Genomic DNA, 25,896 nt, shown 5'->3' with positions numbered 1-25,896 from the left:
TTCTCTCACAACAACCCAGGTTCTGAAGGGACAGTGCCACTTCAGCACCATTGTTGTGGATAGCCAACGAGTGCATGGCTATGGGGCAGGGCAGCAAAACAGAGCACGGCTAATAATGAAAAAAAAACAATAATGACAGTGGCCGCTCTTCACTCTCCTGGAGAAACCAGGGGAGTATAAAAGGATGCATCTGGCACAGCAAGGTAAACACCATTTGTCTCTGCAACTTTGCGGATCTATTTCTCTCTCTCCCTACCAGAGTCTGAAAACAGCACCGAACACAGTCCTCCCCCTCTGCGCCATGTCGAGGAATTCCCGTGGGAAGCCACCAGAACTCTCGATGCTGCCACTCCCCACTGGCTGCCTGCGTCCCCATGCCTGGCTGGTAATGATGCACCTCCCAGCGCCTCAGTGCGACCCACAGCCCAGAAAGCCATCCTCACTCTCTCTCCACCTACACCACCCTACCACTCCTACACACTTTTAAAAAAATATAAAGAGCACTAGTTTGCATTAATCATGCCTCTTTTGTGTCTGTGTTCTGCCTGCCGCAGCTGCGAGTTGCTACACTGGTGGAGAATGCGGGCATGAGCACAGACCCAACCCCCACCCAGGGACCCAGTGTAGTAGCACCTGCTGGAGACCAGCCTCCAGCAACAGGTGGTGTCTTAAGAACTGGCTTTTGGGCTCCATACTGCCACGGAAGAACTACTGGCCCTCCACTATCTAAACACTGCCACCGCCACTCCTCTCCCCAACCCCTGCTGAGACACCCATTGCCTCCTCATCAAGATGCCTGCAGATGACAACACTGAGGCATATCTGTACACCTTTGAGCGAGTCTACACTTGGGGGGAACTGGGCTCAAATCCTCACCCTGTTCCTCTCAGGGGAGGCCCAGCTGGCCTACTATGCTCTTCTGCCAGAGAAGGCAACCAACTACAACACCCTCAAAGAGGAAATTCTGGCACAGTGCGGCCTATCCCCCACCAACCCACCAACACAGCGGCAGAGTTCCACAAGTGGACCTACAAGGCTGGGGCCACCCCATTCCTGAGCACTCTGCGGTCCCCCGGGGACCCCAGAGATATGGTCGAAACTCTAGAATGTGCCCTGGCCACTCTGGCGATCATCAGAGGGGGGAGAAGAGAGCTCTTCCCCAGCCCCCAACAGGACAAATTGCATACTCGCATCCCCAACTGTCACTGTGGAGGTAGACAGAACACCCACCTGGGGCCTGCAAGAAGCTTGGAGAAGCTAAGGGACCGGTTCCACTGGCCAGGTATGGAACCTGAAGAACAAAACTTCTGCCAGTGGTGCCCCCACTGCCAGTGCACCTCAACCAAAAAAGCCCATGCATGGACCTCATAAGGCCACTCCCAAAGTCTGCCTGGGGCCACGAGTACATCCTTGTCATTGTGGACTTCGCCACCCAGTACCCCTAGGTGGTCCCTCTCCGGAAAGCCACCTCCCGGAACATTGCCAGGGTGCTCCTCTTCAGCTGTGTGGGGATCCCGAAGGACCTTCTAACTGACCAAGGTATGCCCTTTGTATCTAAACTAATGTCAGATCTTTGCCAGCTGTTGCAGGTCAAACATCTCAGGATGTCTGTCTACGACCTACAAACCAATGGCCTGGTTGAGAGGTTCAACCAGACACTCAAGAGAATGCTGCGGATGGTGGTAGATGAGGAAGGAAGGAACTGGGAACTCCTCCTGCCCTATGTCCTGTTTGCCGTGTGAGAGACACCTAAGGAGAAGACCCTGAGGGCTGCTTGATGTGGCCAAAGAGACATGGGAGGAATGGCTGTCACCATTCTGCACAGTAGTCAAGAACATCCAGCACATGCAGCTCAACCTAGTGGTGCTGATTGTAAAGCAGCACATGGAAAATGCACAGGCTGAACAGCAACGAGTCTACAACAGGCCAGCTCAACCCCATGAGTTCCAGGAGGTGACCGAGTGCTCCTCCTAATCCCAAGTACAAACTGCAAGTTCCTGCCTGCTGGAACGGGTAGGCCCGGTGAACTAATACCTGCAACAGCCAGGTAAGCAGAATAACACACAATTACACCATGTCAGCTTGCTAGAAAAATGGATTAAGCTTGTCCCTGCATTGGCTGCTTTTGTTGATGTGCCCTAAGATCCTCCAGGGCATATTTTGGTCCAGAAGGGAGTTGACCTGACCCCCCCATAGCAACTGGACCTGACCGAGCTGATAGACCAATTTGCTGATGTGTCCTCTGCAGTCCCTGGAATGACACACCTGGTCCAGCATGAAATCAAGACCCCACCAGAGTTGTGGTTAGACACCGACCCTACCATGTCCCTGATGCCTAAGTCTAAGGCTATTGAGGAGATGGTGAGCAAAACGCTATGGGACAGCACCATCAAAAAGTCTGCCAGCCCCTGGACCAGCCCCATAGTGGTGGTCCCTAAGCCTGACAGAAGTCTCAGGCTGTGCAATGACTTCTGGAAGCTGAACCAGGTTTCAGACTTCGACAGCTAACCCCTCCCAAAACTGTGTTTAGTACCTCTAGCAGCCACTGGCAATCCTGGGTTCTTCCCTTCGGGCTCCACGAAACTGTGATGGGGGGCCTCCTGCCCGCATACAAAAACCACACTCCTTACCCTCTTGGAGAAACCAGGGGAGTATAAAAGGACGCAGCAGGCACAGCGAGGTGAACATGTTTTGTCTCCGCAATTATACTGATCTGTTTCTCTCTCTCTGCCAGATTCTGACAACAGCACTGAAGACAATGCTCCCCCTCTGCATTGTGTTGAGATCACATACCCTTGACTCCTGTGTGAGGATGCCAAACCTCTCTACACTGCCACTCCCCTCTGGCCGCTAGCATACCCGTGCCTGGCCAGCATCGACACACATCCCCAGTGCCTCACTGTGACAAATGGCCCAGAAAGCCAGCCATCCTCACTCTCCCTCCACTTACACTGCCCCACCACTCCTACACACTTTTAAAAAAATAAAAGGAGCACTTTTGTTCGCACTAATTCTGCCTCTTTTGTCTGTGTTCTGCTTGCCGCAGCTGGCACACCCTCAACACTACTCCAATTAACTATAAAGCCTATAACCTGCCGTAAGCTAGTTCGCCACACCGCACTGGGATGGGACCAGAGCATATTACTGCATCAGACATCATCTTCACTAATTTACACACCTCTTCAATGTTACTCAATGTAACCTCTGACTGATGAAGGCACATATCATTAGCTCTTCTGTGAAAAAACTACCTTTGAATACCTATGATTGCCTAAGACCCTAAGATTACCTGCTATTTCCAGTGCCCCTGGCTCCTGGTATGCACGTAACTCATGCTGCTGGTGATCCTATAGGCCTAGCTAAATTCATGTGCCATAAGATAGAGTCTCCTATAACCAGAGCTCTTTCAGGTTTCTCAGCTGCCGTTTCACTGAGGAGAGCAAACCTGTTAGACACGTGAAGTGGAGAGGAGCGGTGCTCCCGTGGGCAAGCCTTATCGTTATCTTTGGCTTTGCGACTGTGCCGCAGTCACCCATCCACTGCCCAAAGTGAGGGCTCTAATCCTGGAGTTGGGGGATTACTAACTCTGCCTAAGGTATCCAGATTTTTCCCTACAGAAACTATGCTGCTCTCACTCTCGCTAATCTGCTCGAGTCTGGATGTGCACCTCTAATGCTGCAATGTTAGAGAGCTAACTAATATTCACTTATCACTTATAAAGCTACTACTAACAATGGAGGAAGAATGACTAAACTAAACACACAGAACAAGCCAAATGTTTGCATGTTGAATGTTAAACATACCTTAGATTTGTTGAGATTATTGTAGACAGCGCCAACATGGGTGGCCTCTGCTTGCTGTCTTTAGACAAAAAAAACCAAAAGTGTTATTCAAGAAAATGATTCAATTCAATTCAATTTTATTTGTATAGTGCTTTTAACAATGGATATTGTCACAAAGCAGCTTTACAGAAATAAATGGATTCAAAAAAATATATTGTAAATATTTGAATTTATCACTGTGAATTTATCCCTAATGAGCAAGCCAGTGGCGATGATGGCAAGGAAAAACTCCCAGAGATGATATGAGGAAGAAACCTTGAGAGGAACCAGGCTCAAAAGGGAACCCATCCTCATCTGGGTGCAACAGATAGTGCGATTATAAATAAATCCCTTTTATTATTGTGTACTATATGGACACATAGTGCAATTGTGCAAGCAATAAATTCATCACAGTTTTTGCAAGAAGTCCTGCTTGTTAAAATCTATCCACTGTCCACTGATGGAGTCCTGAGTACGAAGCTGCTCGTGGCAACTGCAGCCCCAAAGCCACAACAGCAATCGCAGTCCCAAGCCATTACAGTGCAGCTCCCCATATGTGATCCCCATGCCATCTCCACAGCCCCCAGGTGGCACCATCCCCAGCAATCCATACAGTTCTTCAGGCAGTCCATATGGGGCCACCCCCAGCAACAGCGAGCAAACTCAACCGATGAGAACTCCAACCAGAAGTAGGTCATCACGATGGGGGGGGCGACAGCATCCAAACATCCCAGTTCACCACAACACTCTATGCCTGTGAAACCCTCCAGACCTGCCCCTGTACCTAAGAAAACTATTCACAAAAGGCTTGACTAAACAAATATGTTTTCAGCCTAGACTTAAACACTGAGACTGTGTCTGAGCCCCAAACACTAAGTGGAAAGCTGTTCCATAACTGTGGATCTTTGTAAGAGAAAGCTCTACCCCGAGCTGTAGCCCGCATTATTCGAGATACCAACAAATAGCCTGCACCTTTTGATCTGAGTAGGCGTGGCAGATCATAAAAGACCAAAAGTTCGCTCAGGTACTGTGGCGCGAGACCATTTAGTGCTTTACACGTCAATAGTAGTATTTTATAATCAATACAAAATTTGATTGGGAGCCAATGCAGTGTGGATAAGATAGGGGTGATGTGGTCATATCTTCTGGTTCTAGTAAGGACTCTTGCTGCTCCATTCTGGACTAACTGGAGCTTGTTTATGAATCTACTGGAACATCCAGACAGTAAGGCATTACAATAATCCAACCTAGAGGTAACAAAAGCATGAACTAATTTTTCTGCATTGTGTAGTGAAATGTGGCAGAAAAGTAAGGTGAAAATTAAGGTAAGGTGAAAATTATTGATAAAAACAGAAAAACAGTATAGTTCAAATGCAGACAGAGGCAAGAAACTACTGGAAAACAATTGCTGGCATAGTAGTGTCTATATACTACCCTACATGATGATAATGTGCAATGTGCAATTAGCAATTAATATCAGAAAAGTGCAGTATGGAGTTATTCAGCAGTTTTATGTGTTTGTGGGAAGAAACTGTCTCTGAGTCTGCTTGTGTGCATCCCAATACTGAATTAGTGTCTTCTAGTAGACTGTAGAGTGAAAAGGCAATGGTTAGGGTGGTTGGTGTCTTTGATAGTCCTCCAGGCCCTCAGGCACCAGCTGATGTTAATTTTCCTTTTGGGAGGGAACCTCACCTCTATTGATATGCTGAGTAGTTTGTACAGCACTTTGCAGTTCCCAAACCAGCGGGATAATGCTGCCAGTTACTATGCTTTCAATGGTGCAGTTATAGAATGACCTTAGGATTCTGGGTCTCAGACAGAACTCCTTATGTGAGATCCATGGTGATTTAAAGCTGCTGATCATTTTCTACTGTAGTGCTTCTGCAGTATTTTTTTCTTGTACTTACAATGTGTACTTGTATTTATACTGGGAAGGGAATAGTCTACTTCTGTGATTATTATGATTAGAGATTTTGAAAAATTAACACAAATGAGGGTAAGATTAAAGTATTTGCTCTAAACAAGGTCCTCTGTACTTTGTCCATATTTATAAACTTGTTAAATTGAAATGATGTTAGGAACGCTTATACTAAAATACTGAAAAATTAACATTGCCTTGTGCTTTCCCTTACAGTCTAAATTATAGTGGCGTGTGTTTGGCTTCAGATGCTCAGTTCAGTGATTTTTTGGATGGCATGGGCCCAGCACAGTTTGTGGGCAGACAGACATTGGCCACAACCTCAATGGGTAAGTTTATACAGTCCTTTAATTGTGATACTTATAATTATATCCCATCGATCCACATTAACTTTGCATTTACATTAATCCATATGGAAGACAGGTTCTCTTAAAGCATCTTACAAATAAAGGCAGAATCTTACGTTCACTATTTGGCCAACAGTTTGTGGACACCTGACCATCACAACCATAAGTGGGCCTTCCTCAAACTGTTGTCACAAAGTTTAAATAATAGTTGTATAGTCTTCTGTGCTGTAGCATTACAACTTCCCTTCACTGGGAACTAAGAGGTCTAGCCGAATCATGTTCCAGCATGACAATGCCCCGTGCAAAAGCGAGGTCCATGAAGACATGGTTTGCCAAGGTTGGAGTGGAAGAACTCAAGTTGCCTGCACAGAGCCCTGACCTCAACCCCACTGAACAATTTGAGATTAATTGGAACACTGACTGCACCCCAGGCCTTCTCGTCTGACATCTGTGCCTGACCACGCTAATGCTCTTGTAGTTGAAGGGGGAAATCCAAACAGCCATGCTCCTAAATCTAGTAGAAAGCCTTCCCAGAAGAGTGCAGATCATTATAACAGCAAAGGGGGGAACTACATCCGGAATGGGATGTTCAAAAAAGCACAAAAGTGTGTTGGTCAGGTGTCCACAGGCGTTTTGGCCATATAGTGTATATAGCTGTTAAAGGAACCACTACAAGTCTAAGTTTGCACACACACACACACACACACACACACAGAAAGAGGCAGAGCAGCAACTAAACCCAATGGTAAGAGTAAATACTAATATTTAAAAGTGCTACAAATACTAATCATAAAAACAGCCAAAATATAAATGTCATAATGTTATATGTTGAAACTGTTAATGAACCTGAATGCAAAGTAATATACACATTAACAGCAACTGTGAATATCAACCACCTCAACAGCACAGCAAAAGAGAATACACCTAGATAGACACATGATCAGAAGGAGACTGCAGTCTTTGGCACTCAAGTGTCTTTATACAGTGTATTTATGTGTGTGCATTTTAGGTGATGTGGAGATTGGGCTGATGGAAAGGAATGGACAGCTGGAGGTTGAGATCATTAAAGCTAGAGGACTCATCATGAAACCTGGCTCCAGAGGACCTCCAGGTGACTCACCTATAAAACAAAACAAATTTCTGCTTTCTATTTAAGAAAATTTCAGAGTTTTTGTTGAAAGGATAGAGGGAAATATTGTCTACGTAAGAATTATTATATGGACTTTGAAGAGAAGCCAATGGATTTCATAAAGTTATAATTTTAAGAAAAGCTTAAATCACCATTTTGCATTCACTTTAACCATTAATTACTTTTCATACAAGTTGTATTAAGTAAATCCTTTTGCATTTGCATTCGTGAAACAATGTCTTGTGGGAGTAAATGACCATGGTATAGTAGGTTAGGAACTTTCCTTTATGGGTATTTATCTGTGATAATATGTAAAAATGTTTTGTGAGTCTCTGATGCAGACATATTCAAACTTTTTCTCCATGAGCCCCACTTCACAGTTTTTTTAAGATCTCGAACACCCCCCACCCTAAGAAACCTTGAAAAACCCCAACAAACCTTGTCAAATTTATTATAATTATTGCCTATTATTAACTGAAAAATAAAATGAAATAAAACAAACCACACTCTTATAATAGAGCAGAAAGGGGTGGTAAATGCAGTGAACAATGAGAAACATAACACATAATACATTTTCAATATAATCCTTTTACAAATCATTTGTCAATTGGTCTAATGTAATGAAATAATGGTTTCTGACTGTTGTAGAAGAGCAAAGCAAAAAAAAAAAAAAAAACCCACCATTTTAAATCACTGTCCAATTATTACCCTAAAATAATTTGTAAAGTGTTACATTTGAAAGTTCACTGTAGGCCTATTAAATTTTTTCCCTATGTTTCCTGTTCTTATTCCATTTTTTTATTTTCAGCTGAAATATTTTGGTGGCATCCCAAATAAACAGTACAGTTAAAAGATGTTATATACTTACTGTATTTACTGATAGCTAAACATCTGCACAACTGTCATTATTCAGTCATTATGGGTTCACATGTCGAGTGACTCATTGGACCTTTATTAGGGGAAGAATTAAGATTTTTGGCATATTTTTGCTTTCAGTTGTTAAAATGTGAAGATCCTACCAAAATGTGTAATAGTTGGCACATTTTTTTTAATGTTCCATCTCACCCATGCCCCCTTACAATTCTGCCCCACAGTTTGAATACCTCTGCCCTAAAGCCTTGTGTAACTCACACTTACAATTATTTCATATTTTTAGCGGCATACATAAAAGTGTACCTTCTGGAGAATGGTGTATGCATAGCCAAAAAGAAGACGAAGTCTGTTCGGAAGTCACTGGATCCTCTTTACAACCAGGTCCTTGTATTCTCTGAGAGACCACAGGGAAAGGTTGTGCAGGTAACCAATATAAAAATGTGTGTGACATTATAGTAGAGATTTTACAAGGAGAAAAAAATTTATGTATTTATTAACCAAAGTGTATCTGAAACTGAGAGTTTAAACCTGTTGATTTTACAAAATAGCAGGTTACATTAAATGAGTTTCTAAGTAGTCTTACTTCACTGTTACTATAGTATTAATTAGCAATGATAAAAGTGATGTCATTAATGTTACGTCTATTTCTGAAGTGTCTAACTACGAGAAATGAGAAACACTTATTCCTGATGGCAAAAAGATCCTCAATAAAAAATTAATAAATCTTTTCTTAGTTTCCCCAGTGAAAGTTTATTGCATCTCTTGAAGGAAATAGAATAAACATGATGCACTTGAAGTGAGAGTGCTGATTAAAAAACAAAAAGATCCCCCAGGGCCTGTGACTTAGCAGCTCTGTTAGTAAACTTGAAGTTTGTATGTAGTGAATCCTTACAAATGTTTGGATAAAAAAAGGGGTATTCAAACTAGTAAGAAAAAAGAAAAAAATATAGTTGCAAGCAGCCATTATTGGGGTCTGAGCACATTCAGCAAGATCGCCCCCAGTGCCCAGTTCTGCCTAGTTACATAGAACAATAAAGATTCCACGGATAAACATTATTTAATAAGTATGAAATGTTTGAAATTGTATGAAATGGTGAATTGGCTGAAAGCAGCTATGTTTTTGAAGTAACCTTATAGAAATTAAAATCCTGTTACAGATTAGCAGAACAATTCAGAACACCAACTTTCAGTTCAGTCAGACTTTTGGTTCCTATGAAACAGCTATTTGAACTTAACTCTGCCTTTCAAGTTTCATGTGGATCCATGCAACCAGTCCTGAGTTACAGCTGTTTAGGTAAATCAAGCTCTGCCCCATTTGAATTGATTGCTATGTGAGGGCAATGTTGATTGCAAATCTCAAGATGGTTTTGATGATTCTTATTAGACTCTGTTGAATAATTTGACACCATTTGGAAAAATAGGACAAAAAATCCTAAGACTAGTTTGCAAAAATATAGTTAGCATATTATGCAAATTTTCGTAAATTTCGGTGGGTGTGGCTAAATGGTCCAAGAAGAATTTTTTTATTTTATGTATTCAGCCAAAGGATTTCAAGGAAAAAGAAATTCACTATTAACCTTTTCCAGAGATATACTTGTTTTTGTGTGAAAAACCATGAACAGTACACACCAGTGGCCAATTTGAGTAAACTGCATGGCTTACTAGTCCTATAGTTACAATGTATAGTTCTATACCTTTCAAGTTTTGTGTGAAACCATGCAAGCAATCATGGGTTAGAGCTGTATGTGTAAATTAGTCTCCACCTCCTTAGAACTGATTTAAGTATGGTGGCCATATTGTTTAAAAATGTCAGCATATTTTTGATAATTATTGAGGTTCACACACACCTGAGTATTTTGACATCAAGATTTTGAAGATTGGCCAAAAATCCCCAGTTTGCAAAAGTAGGTTTTGGATATTATGCAAATCATCACAAATTTCTTTAGGAGGAGATAATTGGTCAAAAGGGGAGTTTTGTCTTTTAGAATTTGAAAAAAGAAAGAAAAATCTAAAAAGAATTTTCACCATGCACCATATCTTTCTAGGGATATGCTTAAATTTGTGTGCATGAAAATGAATAGTGCCCCAAGTGGCCAATTTGAGTAAGATTGCATCAGATAGTAATGGTTCCCTACCCAAACCCATTTAAGATTCATGACAATAGGTCAGTGTTAACCCTATTAAATGCCCTTTGAAACCTGTTTGCCTGAGGGCAGACAGGTTTTTTAAGTAATTATCATCTTCAAAGGTCCACTCACAGATTAGCTCAGATATGTACTCTACCAAATTTCAGCTCATTAGGACTTATGGTTCCTGAGAAACAGCCATTTGAATCTAGCCCAGCCCAGCCCAGCCCCCATGTATGACCATGCCCCAGACTTTGCGTCTGGTTTATAGGATTTAGGTACATAGCCAGTGCTAAGGGAAGAATTGATTATTTTTATAGGATTTCAATAGCGTCTGGTAGTATCTGTTTGAAGAACTATGTAGTTAAGTGATCTAGTATACAAGTTGATGATTTTGATGAGGAAATTAGTGAAATTAGTTGAGCCTCTTGAAGTGGAGTTCTCTGATCTGATGTAGTTATAGTGTGGACTACATGGTCAGTTATCAACTTGTCTGGCTATAAATTAAGAGTCTGAATTTTTGTCCATATTTAAAATTTTTTTTTTCATTAAAAAAATACTATTATACTTCTAATTCACTACTAACACTAACTACTGATGGTGTGTATGCTTCTGTTGTAGTCTTGTTTCTAGTTAATTTTGCTTCAGTATTAAATAAGAATCTAGGATTTTTTTTTATCTTCTTCTTTTATTTAATTATTTTTTTAAACTTCTTTCTTCTTTAAGAGTTTTTCTATAGCTAAGAAGGCTCTCCTTCCATGCAATTTGGAATACTACCAATTTACTTTGACACGATTTACATTATGATTTTCGAGTAGTATGTTTAAAGGTGCATGTGTGATTGTTATACCAGGGTACTAGTATTTTTTTTTTTAATGGGGCTACATTATCCAGAGTGTAGCGGAATGTTGACTAGAAGCATTCAGTCACCTGATCAAGTTCTGAGGGGTCAGATGGTGATCCAATCAAAGGTGCATATATTATGAGATAGCTTCAGACTGGGGTAGTGTGACAATATTTTCTAGATTTAATCCAAATGTTAATATTAATTCCAGAGAGTGTCGACTGTTATGAGTGGGTCCTATTATGTTCTGATTAATCCCTACTGAATATAGAATGGACACAACCAGTGTTCTCAGTGGGTCTTGTGGATTATCAAAATGAATAGTAAAGTATCCAGAAACAACCAAATTTGAGATGACATCCACAAATTCATGAAGAAATTCAGAATATGGCCCTGGGGGTCTATAAATTATAATAATTAGTGGAAATGACTGGGTAGACTTATCTTTTGTGGCTACATATGTTATGTTAATATAAAGAACTTCAAATGTGCCAAATTCATATCCAGGTTTTTGTGTGATGCCTAGAATATAATTATAAACAAGTGCAACATCTCCTCTGCCAGTTAGATGTGGGTGAGGTATATCAGGGTATCCAAGAAGACTAGCATAATTTAATGCTACACATCATTTGATTTAATCCTTCCAATTAGTTTCATTTACAATAAGCACTTTAGATGTAAGAGAGCTAATGTGTAACAGTCCTAGCTTCAGATCAAAGGTACTGGCTGTGAATTAGGCTACTAAAACAAACTTTCTGAGCTTTTCTACATTATTCTTTAGCTCAGGAAAGTTTAACCTGCTTGTCTGCTCCCTGGCTTTGGCTCTGGATTGTCATCGATTATCTAGGCCTGTTCTAAGACTATGAGCTATGCTCCAAGAAATGAGTGCAGCACCAACCCTAGTAGGATGGATACTGTCCCTTAACAGGCCAGCCTTGTTTTCAAAACTATCCCAATTATCAATAAAGCCCACATTGTTTTCGGAGCACCACCTGGACATCCAGCAGTTCAGTGACCATAACTTACTGTAAGCTACATCGCCATGCCACATTGGAATGGGCCCAGATGGGCATATTACTGCAATGGACATTGCCTTCGCTAATTTCCACACCTCTACAATATTACTCTTAGTAAGCTCTGATTAACGAAGGCATATATCATTAGCTCCCACATGAATGATTATCATCGACAAACCTATGCTTGCCTGGCACCATGGCTCCCTAAAGTCTCACTAAACTACTCTAATATCTAGATGTGCACCTCTAATGCTGCAATCTTCTCCGTCAGAGAGCTAACTAATAAAAACTTATTACAAATAAAGCTACTAGTAACAACAAGTTTAGGAGAATTACTAAACATCCTTCACTCGACAAACTGAACAAGCTGAATGTTTGCCATAATGAATTATACAGGGTGACCCAAAAACCTCCATACATAGGAGGCCATATATGCCAGCACCATGTCAGCTGTGCCTTTGTTAGTGGATGTTTGTGGACATCCACTTCTTGGTTGGTCCACAACACTTCCAGTCTTTCTGAATTTGTTAATAAGTTTGGCAACAGTGTCGTGTGTGATGTGCTTGCCATGTTTCATGTTAAAGTCCTTGCAACAGGTTCCCGCCAGGAGAATGATTTCAATACGTTCTTCTTTTATCAAAGGAATTCTTAAAGGCTATCTGAAAATATATATATAATATAAAGTAAGTATGGAAACTTTTGAGACACCCTGTGGACACCCAGTGGCCAATTTGAGTGAGATTGCATCAGAAAATAGTGTGTCCCTACTGGAACCTGCCATTCAAGTTTTGTGATGATTACTCAGTGTTAACCCTGTCAAATGCCTGCTTAAATCTGATAGGCTGATGGCAGTCATGTTTTTTAATTAATTAAGTCATCATTAAAAATCCAGTTACAGATTAGCACATAGATGCAGCATACCAAGTTTCAGCTCAATATGATCCTTATGGATCCTGAGAAAATGTTATCACCATAGCTCTGCTCCCTATGAATGACCACACCCCAATGTTTGCAAATGACCTCAGAATCTTGTTCTGTATACTCCTTTCAGGTTTCGTCTGGATGCACACAAGCATTCATGAGTTACAGACTCTGAGTAAAATATGCTCTTCCTCATTCAAATTTTTTGTCATGTGGTGGCCATGTTGTTTACAAACGTCAGCATGTTTTTGATAATTATTGAGTTTCACACTCTCCTAAATAGTTTGACACCACGTTCATGAAGATTGGTTAAAAAGTCCTAGGACTAGTTTGCAAAAGTAGGTTTTGCAAATTAGCAATAAAAATCCATCATGGTAGAAATTAGTGGGCAGGCAGCGGGCAATGCCATCACATTTTAGTGAAAAATCCTTGGAATCCTAAGAATTCCAATAGGGTTACGAACACTTCGTGCTTGAACTCCTAACAATCCTAACAATTCCAAAAGGGTTACAAGCACTTCATGCTTAGACCCCTAATGGCAATCTGCAGGGCACAAGCGCTGTGTGTGAACTGCATCACAGGAAGTTACTTCTCACTAATTTGCATAGAACACTAAAGGAACCATAGGTGAACATACTATTGAATTTTCATGATGGTAGCTTAACACTAAAACGGTAAAGTGTGTGCTGCAATGTGATTGTCTGATGTTACATTTTTAAAGTAGCTGATGCTACATTTTTAAAGTAAAGTTTTAAGTCAACAGTAAATATACTTTCACAGTTTAGCACAACTATGCAGTACAACAGATCTTAGCTCGATTGGACTTACAGCCTGAGAAACAGTTATTTGAATCTAACAGTTATTTGAATCCCACCCCTTGTTAAAATCTGTAAGATGAACTGTGTTTTCTTATACAAATACTGTATTGTAGGAATGCATCATGACTCACACACATGCACAGGACACACATACTGATTGGGATTGTGAAAAGAATTTGATGCAGTTTTACATGCCTGTCCATTTAATCACACTATAATAATGTTTCATGAGATTATTTTGAAGCTCGTTCATAATTATGGATAGCTTTATAATCAGCGTTTAACAGTGTTTACTGGCGTTTATCAGCCATTATCAGGGTTTATCCCACCATTATCAGAGTTTATCCACCATTATCAGTTTGTCAGCATTTATGGCCATTATCAGCCGTTATGAGCGTTTATCAGCCATTTTCTGGGTTTATCAGCCATTATCATCATTTATCAGCATTTACCAGCATTTAACAGCATTTACCAGTGTTTATCAGCCATTATCAGTGTTTATCAGCCATTATCAGGGTTTATCCACCATTATCAGGGTTTATCAGCCATTATCAGCGTTTACTGGTCATTGTCGCATTTATCAGCATTTATGGCCATCAGCCATTATGAGCGTTTATCAGTCACTATCTGGGTTTATCAGCCATTAGCAGCATTTATCAGCATTTACCAGCCATATTTAGCATTTAACGGCATTTACCAGTGTTTGTCAGCCATTATCAGAGTTTACCAGCCGTTATTGGCCATTATAAGCATTATAAGCATTAGCAGATGGCGGCCAAACTTTGCACACAACCTCAGAATATTGTCCTGTATATAAGTTTTGTGCAAATCCATGCAAAAAGTAATTTTAGAGTTAGAGCTGATGGCCGTATTGTTTGTACATATCAACATGTTTTTGATAATTATTGAGGGTCTGCTGGGTAGTTTGACACCAAAATTGTGAAGATAGGACAAAAATCCTGGAACAAGTTCTCAAAATTAGGTTTTCCATTTTATGTATATTCGCAAAAAAATTATGTGGGTGGAGCTAAATGGTTCTTTTTTTGTTAAATGGCTTTTTTTTGTTCAGGTGAAACCAAGGAATAAGTAGCAAAAAGAATTTTTTTATAGGACTTTGAAATATGAGCCAAAATGTATAACACTTTGCTATAGCACCACCATTAGGCCGATCAGGCTCATCTCTCTTGCCTGAGTAGCGGGAGGCAGTACTATCTACTGACCAAGTTTCATGTTTCTAGAACTCACAGTTTGGTCTGCACGATCAGTTTTAGCGGAGAAGAAGAAGAAGAAGAAGAAGAAGAAAAGAAAGTCCTAACAAAAACAATATGGTTCCAGCACCTTCTATGAATATGATATGAATAGATTCCATGGCTATATTCTGGAGATTGGAATGTTTCTAAAAAACAACATTGGTCCAGCTTTCGGTACATTCAAGACACTTACCAAGGAAACAGTTGACATTAATGACCACAAATTGTCCAATGACCTGTCCACTTTATCCAATACTATCCATAATTCTACAGTCAATTTCATGCACCCTTGAACAATATGTGAACCCCATAATGAGTGCATGATAATCAAGTGGTCTGGTTAGTTCTGTGTTCAAGTCTTATCTTTACTTAAGGTCCACCTTTGACCCCACTATAGACCTATTTCGCTCAACACATCTTTCTTCATGTACTGGATATTCTGGATGCTAATACTCTGGATACTAAGCAGTCTTTATACAAGGCCATGCTTTCTGTAGAAACTGACCAGTAATGCTCTCCACAAAGCCAGGGAAACTATATGTTCTCAGCTTGACCTGTCAGGATACTGTGAATCACTAGATTCTCATCTTCACTCTTGTTAATAGAGTGTGAGCTACTCTCTGACCTGGTTTTAGGATCATTCCTTCCACATATCACTCAGTTACATTACCTCACAGCCTAACTATGGACGTTCTCCAAGGATCACTTTTTGGTCCGTTCTTGTTTGACCTATATACTAAATTATTGGGCTCCATGATCAGATCTCATGGCTAGTACCACTGCACAAGAAAAAATATTTTCTATTATAAGATTAAAATAAACCAAATATAAAATGATTAAACCTATTTTTAGACATTTCTTTTTACTAATTTCAAGCATTAAAGAACCTTATTCTATAATTTTGCTTCTTTCCAAAAATAAGTGCTAAAAATTAACAAAATTATCTGCCAACAGATTGAAAAGACTATTTCAAGCTTAAATTTGCTATATTCTAGCCTTATAATAGGAAATACTAGATACATTTGACTATTTTCAAGGTATTTCCACTTTTTAAGATAACATATAGCTCCTCTTTGCTTCCATCCACCTGCTTGGTTTCATAGAGGATATTGGAATTCCTGAATCAAGCCATTGAAAGTGAAACTCATCAAAAACAGAACTGATCTACCTGGAGTGGAATTTCCAGTGACACCCTTACAGAGCATTCTCCACTTCTCCAAGGCTACTGGTGTGATATTAGATGACAGACGCAATATCTCAGATCACCTCAGGTCCTGCAGATTTCTTCTTCACAGACTACAGTACTTATTACTTTATATTGCTGCACATTCAACTGTGCACATTTTGTAAGTACTTCTGAATAAGAACCTCTGTCTAATGACTCAATCGATGTGTAGAGACGGAGACAAATTAAAGGAAAAAGTAACATAAAATGTCTAAGTACAGTGTTGGGTCACCATAAGTAACCAGAACAAAATCAAAGTGCCTTGATATAGTTTCTATAAGTCGCTGGAAATTTAGTAATGAACACCATTCATCCAAAACATATTCCCTCAACTGGAATTTTAATGATGGTGGTGGAGAATGCTGTCTAAAATGTTGGTCAAAAATCTCATATAGGTGTTCAAGGTGTTGAGATCTGTTGACTACGAAGGCCACTCACATCATTTTCATAATCATCAAATCATTCAGTGAGTCCTCATGCCCTGTCATCTTGGCAGTAGTACTAATGAGATTTAACTTAGGAGCCATCAGTTCCAGTCCTGGATGGCCATAGTTCAGCACAGTTTGGTAATGTTTCTAGTCAAACACACCTTATTCACCTCCCCTATGCTGTAAGTCATGCTTATAAGAGATGTTTTCAATGTACTAATAAACCCAATAACAATAATTAACGTTTCTGAGTAACGTCTGCCTGTGTAGATAAGAGGACAAAAAAAAATGCAGTAGCAATGTGTCTGAAATTGTGTTAGAAAAGGCATGATACAGAGCCATTAAAATGTCTGGGACTAAAGGGGAAATGCAAGTTCAGTAATCGAGATAATATGTGAAAGTTTTTATTAAGTAAAGACACTCCTCAGAACAAGTAAACTGTGTGGAACTGTGTGGTGCTTATATGACATTTGTTTATTATTTTAATGAAATGATGGAAATTATTTCTTATTAAAATAGTCTTATAATTATTAGTTATTTTTAATTATTATTTGTCTTAAATAAAAATTTGTGGATGGATAAAAAAATACATGCCGACAGCTCAAAAGGCCAAGACTGCATGAAAATGACATATTCAACATGACTGCCTACACAGCTCCAAGCAAGCAAGCAATAGCCTGATTTACACATGTTTTGGGGAGACAGACAAAATCACACACAAATACAACTGCTACTAATTGCCCAAAATATTTGATATAGGAATATTTAATGGAAATTCCATTTCTCCATCCTTTTCTTGTATGGACTTTGCACTTTTTGGATGATCCTCCCTTGCATATGTACAGTGGATAGAAAAGATCTGCACATCCCTGTTAAAATGGTAGGGTTTTTTGGATGTACAAAAAATTAAACCAAAATACATCATGATAGCTCTTTTTCCATCTGTAACATGATATACTGTAGCAACCAGCAAAATTCAGATGAACAAATAGAAACAGTTTAGGAAAAAAAGAAAAGAAAAAGGAAGAAATGCAGTAACCTGGTTGCATAAGTTGCAAATAAAGATCAGCTGTTTCTGTTTTCTTGACCTCTTCTTGGTTTCATCTTACTGCTGAAGCCATTGTCCGCAAAGAGCTTACAAAGCATGTATGGGATCTCATTGTCAAAAAGTATCAATCAGGAGAGAGGATCAAAAGAAATAGAACATTAGATGTACCATGGATCACTGGGAAGGTCATCATCAACAAGTGGAGAAAATGGGCTACCATGGTGATATTACCAAGAACAGGACATCCCAAAATTGACAAAAGAACAAGACAAAAACTTATCAGGGAGGCTGCCAAGAGACCTACGTCAACATTAAAAAAGTTTCAGGAATATCTGGCAAGTACTGGTCACTCCCTGCATGTGACAACAATCTCTTGTATTCTTCAAATGTCTGGGCTATGGGGTAGGGTTGCTAGATGGAAGACCTTTATCACACAAAAAAAAAAAATCCAAGCCCACCTAAATCACCTAGAGCAAGGTAGAACTTTGCACAAAATCAAGACACCTTATAACCCAAAGTGGTGGTCGCAGCATCATGCTATGGTGCTGGTTCTCTTTAGCTGGGACTGGGGCTCTAGTCAAGATAGAGGGAATCATGGCTCCAAATACCAATCTATTTTGGCACAAAACCTGCAAGCCTCTTTTCAATAGCTGAAGCTGAAGAAAATTTTCATCTTTCCATATGACAGCAACCCAAAACAGTAATCCAAATCAACAAAAGAGTGGCTTCAGAAGAAAAAGATCAACATTTTGGAATGACCCAGTCAGAGCCCAGATCTAAATGCTATTAAAAACCTATGGAATGACTTGAGGAGGGCTGTGCACAGGAGATCCCCTTTGCAATTTGATACATCTGGGGCATTTTGCAATAAAATTGCCAAATCAAGATGTGCTAAATTGGTACACTCTTACCCCAAAAGACTAAGTGCTGTATTATAAGAAAAAAGTGCTTTAACATAGTATTAGTAAAGGGTGGGGCACACTTGTGCAACGAGTTTTTCTCTTTTTTCCCTAAAACACTTCTATTTGTTTTTCATTTGAATTTTGTTGGTTGCTATATCATGTTAAAGATGGAAAAAGATCTTACATGATTTACCTTAGTTTATTAATTTTTTATATCACAAAAACTTGCATTTTTAAAAGGGGTGTGTAGACCTTTTATATGCACTGTATCAAAGGAAGAAGTGCATTTTGCGTGTTTCCTCAAGCACACTACTGTTCTATTTCAACCCTTCTAACCAGAGGTTGTCTCTAACACCTGGATATTTTCTAGAGCACATACAAATGCAGTTCAGGCTCATCCTCTCAGTGCCCAACAAAGTATGTAGTATGGAGTTGATCAAAGACTTCTGACAGCAGGGCATGTGGCTTGGGAAATGGGAAAACTCTGAAAACTGCCAATTCAGTTTATGCAAAAAAGGGTACTTTTTTGGGCTGTTTTTTGGGCCTGCTGGCAAAGAAGCTTCAGAATCAAAAAGCCAAAGGAACAAAGAAGATTGCATCAAGGACCTGATCCTCCTAAAGACTTTATCTTAAAGCGTCACAGGCAGTTCTTTGGTCTTCATGACAGCAGGACTGAACTGATCTGCCATTTTAGCTATAAGACCTCCCAAAGTCAGAGATGTTATGGATATTTATCAATTATGCAGTTATTAAACTTTTGTTTTTCAGGGTTTTTTTTCAAATTCAATTCTGAGGACATCAAAATACTTCATTTAATTTTTATTTCTGTAGAGAGTCTCTTCAAAACAAGCAGAAAAAAATCCCATTCTTATATATTAAATTTGATGTTGCAATACAGCAAAAAGGGAAATAATCTCCATGGGCATGAATATTTTTTGAAGGCACTGTATATATGCTGAAAACACTCAACATGAACATTACTGTCCTTCACAGATAATTGTTTGGGGAAACTATGGCCGAATGGATCGTAAGTGCTTCATGGGTGTGGCCCGTATTTTATTGGAGGAATTGGATTTGACAAGCATGGTGATTGGCTGGTACAAGCTTTTCCCCACATCCTCTATGGTGGACCCCACTATGGCACCGCTCATTCGCCACTCATCACAGCTCTCACTGGAGAGCACAGTTGGACCATGCTGTGAACGCTCATAAGACAAAGAACAAAGCTTTTATTTTGTTTTTTTTTCTGTAAGGGCTCTCAAGGCCCTTGACCTTAGAGTGCTGCTTGTGCATGACTGTAGCAGCCAGCTGGGGCCTACCAGAATACTTCAGAATCCTCTAGAACCACCCAGAAATTTCAGAAAGTAATCATACCCGAAGAAGTGTTCTTTTATAATTGCACTTGCTAGGCCAAAAACGTGACCTGAGGACTGACTGACAATGAGTTCATAATTTACAATAATTAAATTGGATTTACTTTATCTTCTCTTCATCAGAGACCCCTCTGTCTTTCTGAACATGAATATGGCTTTGTTGGAGACGATATACATGATTTGTCTTGGCTTATTAATTGTTATTAAAAGGCGAAATGTTGCATCTTTTCTGTTTAACACAGCAATACATCACTTTGTATAAGATCAATTTGTGTGAAAAAGTGGTGCAGAAGAAATACAACTAGTGGTTGCTAACATATGTCACAGAAATAAATTTTTAGAGTTATTGTTAACACAAACGAAATGTTTGATTAGACATAAAATGCTTATGTTTGGTACTTGGCTCACTCATTCACTTGCTTTTTTCCCTTCTTGTTTTAACTGTGCTGTTCCTTTAAACAAGCACCTTTACCTGAAGGGTCATGCCATTGCCCACAAACCAGAGGCTAACTGATTTATCAGGCACATACAGGATTTAAAAGGGACATAACTTTAATTGTTGTTGTGACCAATAATTCCACATATTCTAGTTGAGGAATATTGGGTTGCTGAGATACTATGTCACAAGCAATTAATACGAAAAAATAAATGATAGTTTCTTTGTAGGTGTAAGAGCTAAAAATTAGCATTAGAATACCAGAAAAAAGTATTCATGAAACAAATGTAAGTAAATATCTGTCACTGCTTCATGTGATGGTCTAGTTGTACACTTTATATGAATTTCTTTTTCTCATAACTGCTTGTCAGGTGTGAGTGGGCCAATCGATATTATTATTAATATTATTATTATAATTATTATTTGAAACCATTAATGTTGCAAATGCAGAACTTTCAGTAGCAATGTTATAGCATTATATGGTAGCATAGGCATAAAAGGCTTTCTGGCTTACCAGAATATAAGGTCTAGAGTAAGTGGTTTCAAAAAACAAATCTCAGTACTAACTGAGTATGTAGCAGCTGAGGTATATAAATTAAACATGAATATGCTATTGTATTGCACTAGTTTTTGAATTGTTCACAATGGTAATTATTCACAGTGTTAAAATATAGTATTGATGTTGGGCAAGCAAAGAGAGAAGGTTCACTACATAAGAAATGACTTAGTAATTAAGACATTACAAAGTAAATTAAATTGCTAGTTCCTTTTTTGGGGTAATAAAAAAATATACAACATCTGAAGCAATAAGAAGCAGATATATATATATATATATATATATATATATATATATATATATATATATATATATACACCGATCAGCCATGAAAGCTAAAAATCACTGACAGGTGAAGTGAATAACATTGATTATCTAGTTACAATGGCACCTGTCAAGGTTTGGGATATGTTAGGCAGCAAGTGAACAGTCCGTTCTTGAAGTTGATGTGTTGGAAGCAGGAAAAATGGGCAAGTATAACGATCTGAGTGACAATTGTGATGGCCAGACGACTGGGTCAGAGCATCTCCAAAACGACAGGTCTTGTGGGGTGTTCCTGGTATGCACTGGTTAGTACCTACCAAAAGTGTTCCAAGGAAGGACAACCGGTGAACCAGCAACAGGATCATGGGTGCCCAAGGCTTATTGATGCGCTTGGGGAGTGAAGGCTAGCCCTTCTGGTCTGATCCCAGAGAAGAGCTACTGTAGCACAAATTGCTGAAAAAGTTAATGCTGGCTATGATAGAAACGTGTCAGAACACACAGTCCATTGCAGCTTACTACATATGGGACGTATGCCCATGCTGACCCCTGTCCGCCACCAAAAGCACCTATAATGTGATGGACGTGAGCATCAGAACTGGACCATGGAGCAATGGAAGAAGGTGGCCTGGTCTGATGTCTCACGTTTTCTTTAACATCATGTGAATGGCTGGATGAGTGTGCGTCACTTACCTGAGGATGGGAAGGCACCAGGATGCACTATAGGAAGAAGACAAGCTGGCAGAGGTAGTGTGATGCTCTGGGCCTTGTTCTGCTGGGAAACCTTGGGTCCTGGCATTCATGTGGATGTTACTTTGACATGTACCACCTACCTAAACATTGTTGCAGACCAAGTACACCTCTTCATGGAAAAAGTATTCCCTAATGGCAGTGGCCCTTTTTCAGCAGGATGATGCGCCCTGCCACACTGCAAAAATTTTTTCAGGAATGGTTTGAGGAACATTACAAAGAAATCAAGGTGTTGACTTGGCCTACAAATTCCCCAGATCTCAATCCAATTGAGCATCTGTGGGATGTTGCTGGACAAACAAGTCTGATCCATGGAGACCCCAACTCACAACTTACAGGACTTAAAGGATCTGCTAACATCTTGGTGCCAGATACCACAGCACACTTCAGAGGTCTTGTGGAGTCCATGCTTTAATGAGTCAGAGCCGTTTGGTGGCACAAGGGGGGACCTACACAATATTAGGCAGATGGTTTTAATGTTATGGCTGATCAGTGTATACAGTGTGTGTATACACACACACACACACACACACAGCATATACATATATATTTATAGAGAGAGGGAGAGAGAGAGAGCGAGAGAGAGAGAGAGAGAGTACTGTGCAAAAGTCTAGCACATGCAATGAAATGCCTTCAAAAATAATTAAATGAGATGTTTCTACATTATAATTATAACCAGTAATAAACTAAATAAAGTCAATATATGGTTGTGACAACCCTTTTTTTTAAATAGTAGTCTCAGGTACAATTTGTTCAGTTTTATAAGGAAATTGGCTGGTAGGATTTACTGAGCATTTTGTCACAGTTGTTCTGAGACTTTGACTGTCTCATTTGCTTCTTTTATTTGCATGCCAAAACACAGCAGCATTCATTATGTTTTTTTGTCAGAAAAGTGGTCTGTTATGTGATATGTTGCTTCCTTTACTGACGTACAAATATTTTCATGTAACATGAAACACAATTCTTTGTTGTTAAAGTAATGTTTGAAAATATAAAATGTTTTGTACTGACTCTAATACAGAATTAATAAAATAAACATCTACTGTATATTAAAATTTGTATGAAACCCTAATACATACATATATATATATATATATATATATACACACATATGGATTTAGTCTAAATGGATTTAGTCTACACATATGGATTTAGTCTACACACCCCTGTGATCTAAAAAAATGAAACCAAGATAAATTGTATCAGAATTTTTTCCAGTGAAAAACAATCAGAAACATTTTAAGGAAAAATAAAAACTAACAATAACCTAGTTGCATAAGTGTGCACCCGCCTAAACTAACACATTGTTGAACCATTTTTTTTTATTTTATTACACCACTCAGTCTTTTTTGCTAAGATTCTATCAGCGTGGTGGCACATCTTGACTTGGCAATGTTTTCTCACTCTTTCTTGCAAAAACATTCTAGATCCGACAAATTGTAAGGGCATCTCCTGTGCACAGCCCGCTTCAGGTCACTCCACAGACTTTTAGTTGGATTCAGGTCTGAGCTCTGGCTAGGTCATTCAGAAACATTTATCTTCTTTTGGTTAAGCCATTCCTTTGTTGATTTGGATATATTCTTTGGCTCACTGTCATGCTAAAAGGGGAAATTCTTTTTCATCTTCAGCTTACTAGCGTAAACCTGAAGGTTTTGCACTAAACTCAACTGGTATTTGTAGCTATTCATGATTCCCTCCACCTTGATAAATGCCTCAGTTCTGTCTGAAGAAAAGCAGCCCTAAAGCATGATGCTGACCATGCTTCACCGTGGGTAGGGTGTTCTTTTGGTGATGTGCTTTTTTTTTTGCACCAAACATACCTTTTGGAATTGGTCTCATTAGGTACCCTACCTACTCTACCCCATAGTCCAGACATGTGAAGAATATGAGAGACTGTTATCACATGCAGAGAGTAATCAGTACTTGTCAGCTATTCCTGCAGCTCCTTTAATGCTGCCGTAGGTCTCATGGCAGCCTCCCTGGTAAGTTTTTGTCTTGTCCTTTTGTAATTTTTGGAGGGTTCTTGGTGATGTCACTGTGGTGCTCCATTTTCTCCACTTGTTGATGATGGCCTTTACCACCATGGTACATCTAATGCTTTGGAAATTTTTTTGAACCTCTCTCCTCATCGATACCTGTACAGGCTTTGTAAGCTCTTTGAGGTCCATGGCTTTAGAAGCCATATAAAACCAAGATGTGAAGAACAGCCTACAGAAACAGCTGATCTTTATTTGGGGTTAATAAGAATAATTTCATTAATGACAGTTGTTTGATAATTACTTTAGATTTTAGATACTTTAGATACATTAGATTGAATGTGATTGGTTCATTCTGAAAACAACCTCATCCCCAATTATAAAAGGTATGCATACTTGTGCAACCAGGTTATTGTAACTTTTTTATTTTTCCTATTTTTCCCTAAAATGTTTCTGATTGTTTTTCACTTAATTTTTATATGTTGTATTTTCACATTGAGGGTGGAAAAAGTTTTGACATGATTTATCTTGGTTTAATTTTTTATATCATAAAAACCTGCCATTTTAACATTGGTACGTAGACTTTTTATCCACTGTGTCTGTATACACACACACACACACACACACACACACACACACACACACACACACACACATATATATATATATATATATATATATATATATATATATATATATATATATATATATATATATTTGAAATGAGTGAGGATGATTTTGTTATATTTCGTACATATGAAGTGAAAAGATATGCTATGATATACTGTCCCTACAAGTTGTCTTTAATTTGCAACTGTGAGAGCATGTTGGTTTGGGAATCAGTAAGCACAGCGCAGTTATGTGCACACTTCACTAAACACAAGATAGAAATAAGTCTCAGTTTTGAGTCATAAATAAGTTCCACGGAGAGGGTAATCATAATCATTTCACACCATTAGTACAGGGTTCTAATCTGGTATGAATGTTAGTGTATTCTCATATTCACAAATGTTAGCATATTTGTGCCTCACTTTAGAAGTCTGTATATTTTTGAGTTACATGGGTAAAATGAGTTACATTAAAGGTAAAATTAGATTTTCGATGCCGGCTGAGATTGAGATCCAATATTACAGCTGTTTTGTATGAAAGTTAAACTGAACGTGTATTTAACATAGTAAATTATTACTAACCAACTAATATTACTATTAAAATATCAAAATTTGGACTGAATGATTTAATACTTTTTACCAAACTTGATCTGTCCTAATTTTTTTACGGACCAATGTAATTGCATATGTTTTATTGTAATGTATTAATTTGATTTACAAAAGAATGTATCTTTGGAATGTAAACATGTCCACATTCTAAAATGATTGAAAATATATTTAGAAACTCTAGTTAGAAAATAGCTTTATTCCCAAGAATAGCATAAGTCTTTATATGATTCTGACTATAATACCTGAAAATAAACATTTGATGCTTTTCTTCATAATTGTTCATCTTTTATTATTTTCATTATCATTATATTTTCTTCTAAAGCAAAGATTTTGTTACATATAATTTATTTGTAAACATATAATTTATTATACCTGAGCCTGATGGGGTGGGGGTGTCAACTCTTGATGCTGTGATGAGTTTATTTTATGTGTAGAAATTTCCTTATATTCATTCTATGTATTTGTTGTTATTCTATTGAAAATCATTGTAAAGAATAAACTAGTTCACTCTAATTTACAAACTGGACTTGTGTCATGCAAAAATGAATGTTTGATTATAGTGGTGACATGAATCTCAGCTGAGAGGCTGCTTAACCCCTAAGATTGCATCCTGCAAATAAAGACAACAGCAATCTAATTTGACCATCTGAAAAACATCAGA

General features: G+C 38.8%; 1 protein-coding gene across 1 annotated transcript in view; it reads left to right on the top strand.

Moving 5' to 3' along the window:
* The window catches only part of rims4 (regulating synaptic membrane exocytosis 4), a 61,662-nt gene extending 40,375 nt beyond the window's left edge, over positions 1-21,287 (top strand). The window contains exons 3-6 of the mRNA XM_026927486.3: positions 5,956-6,068; positions 7,096-7,197; positions 8,372-8,511; positions 19,660-21,287. Coding sequence (XP_026783287.1) covers positions 5,956-6,068; positions 7,096-7,197; positions 8,372-8,511; positions 19,660-19,878 — 574 coding nt within the window. The 3' untranslated portion in view covers positions 19,879-21,287. The remainder of the gene's footprint in view (positions 1-5,955; positions 6,069-7,095; positions 7,198-8,371; positions 8,512-19,659) is intronic.
* Positions 21,288-25,896: the final 4,609 nt, after the last annotated feature.

The sequence above is a fragment of the Pangasianodon hypophthalmus genome, chromosome 2 (genome assembly GCF_027358585.1).
Source record: "Pangasianodon hypophthalmus isolate fPanHyp1 chromosome 2, fPanHyp1.pri, whole genome shotgun sequence".
Lineage (NCBI taxonomy): Eukaryota > Metazoa > Chordata > Actinopteri > Siluriformes > Pangasiidae > Pangasianodon > Pangasianodon hypophthalmus.
Note: the sequence above shows the minus strand (reverse complement) of the source record. Positions and strands in the feature narration are given on the sequence as shown.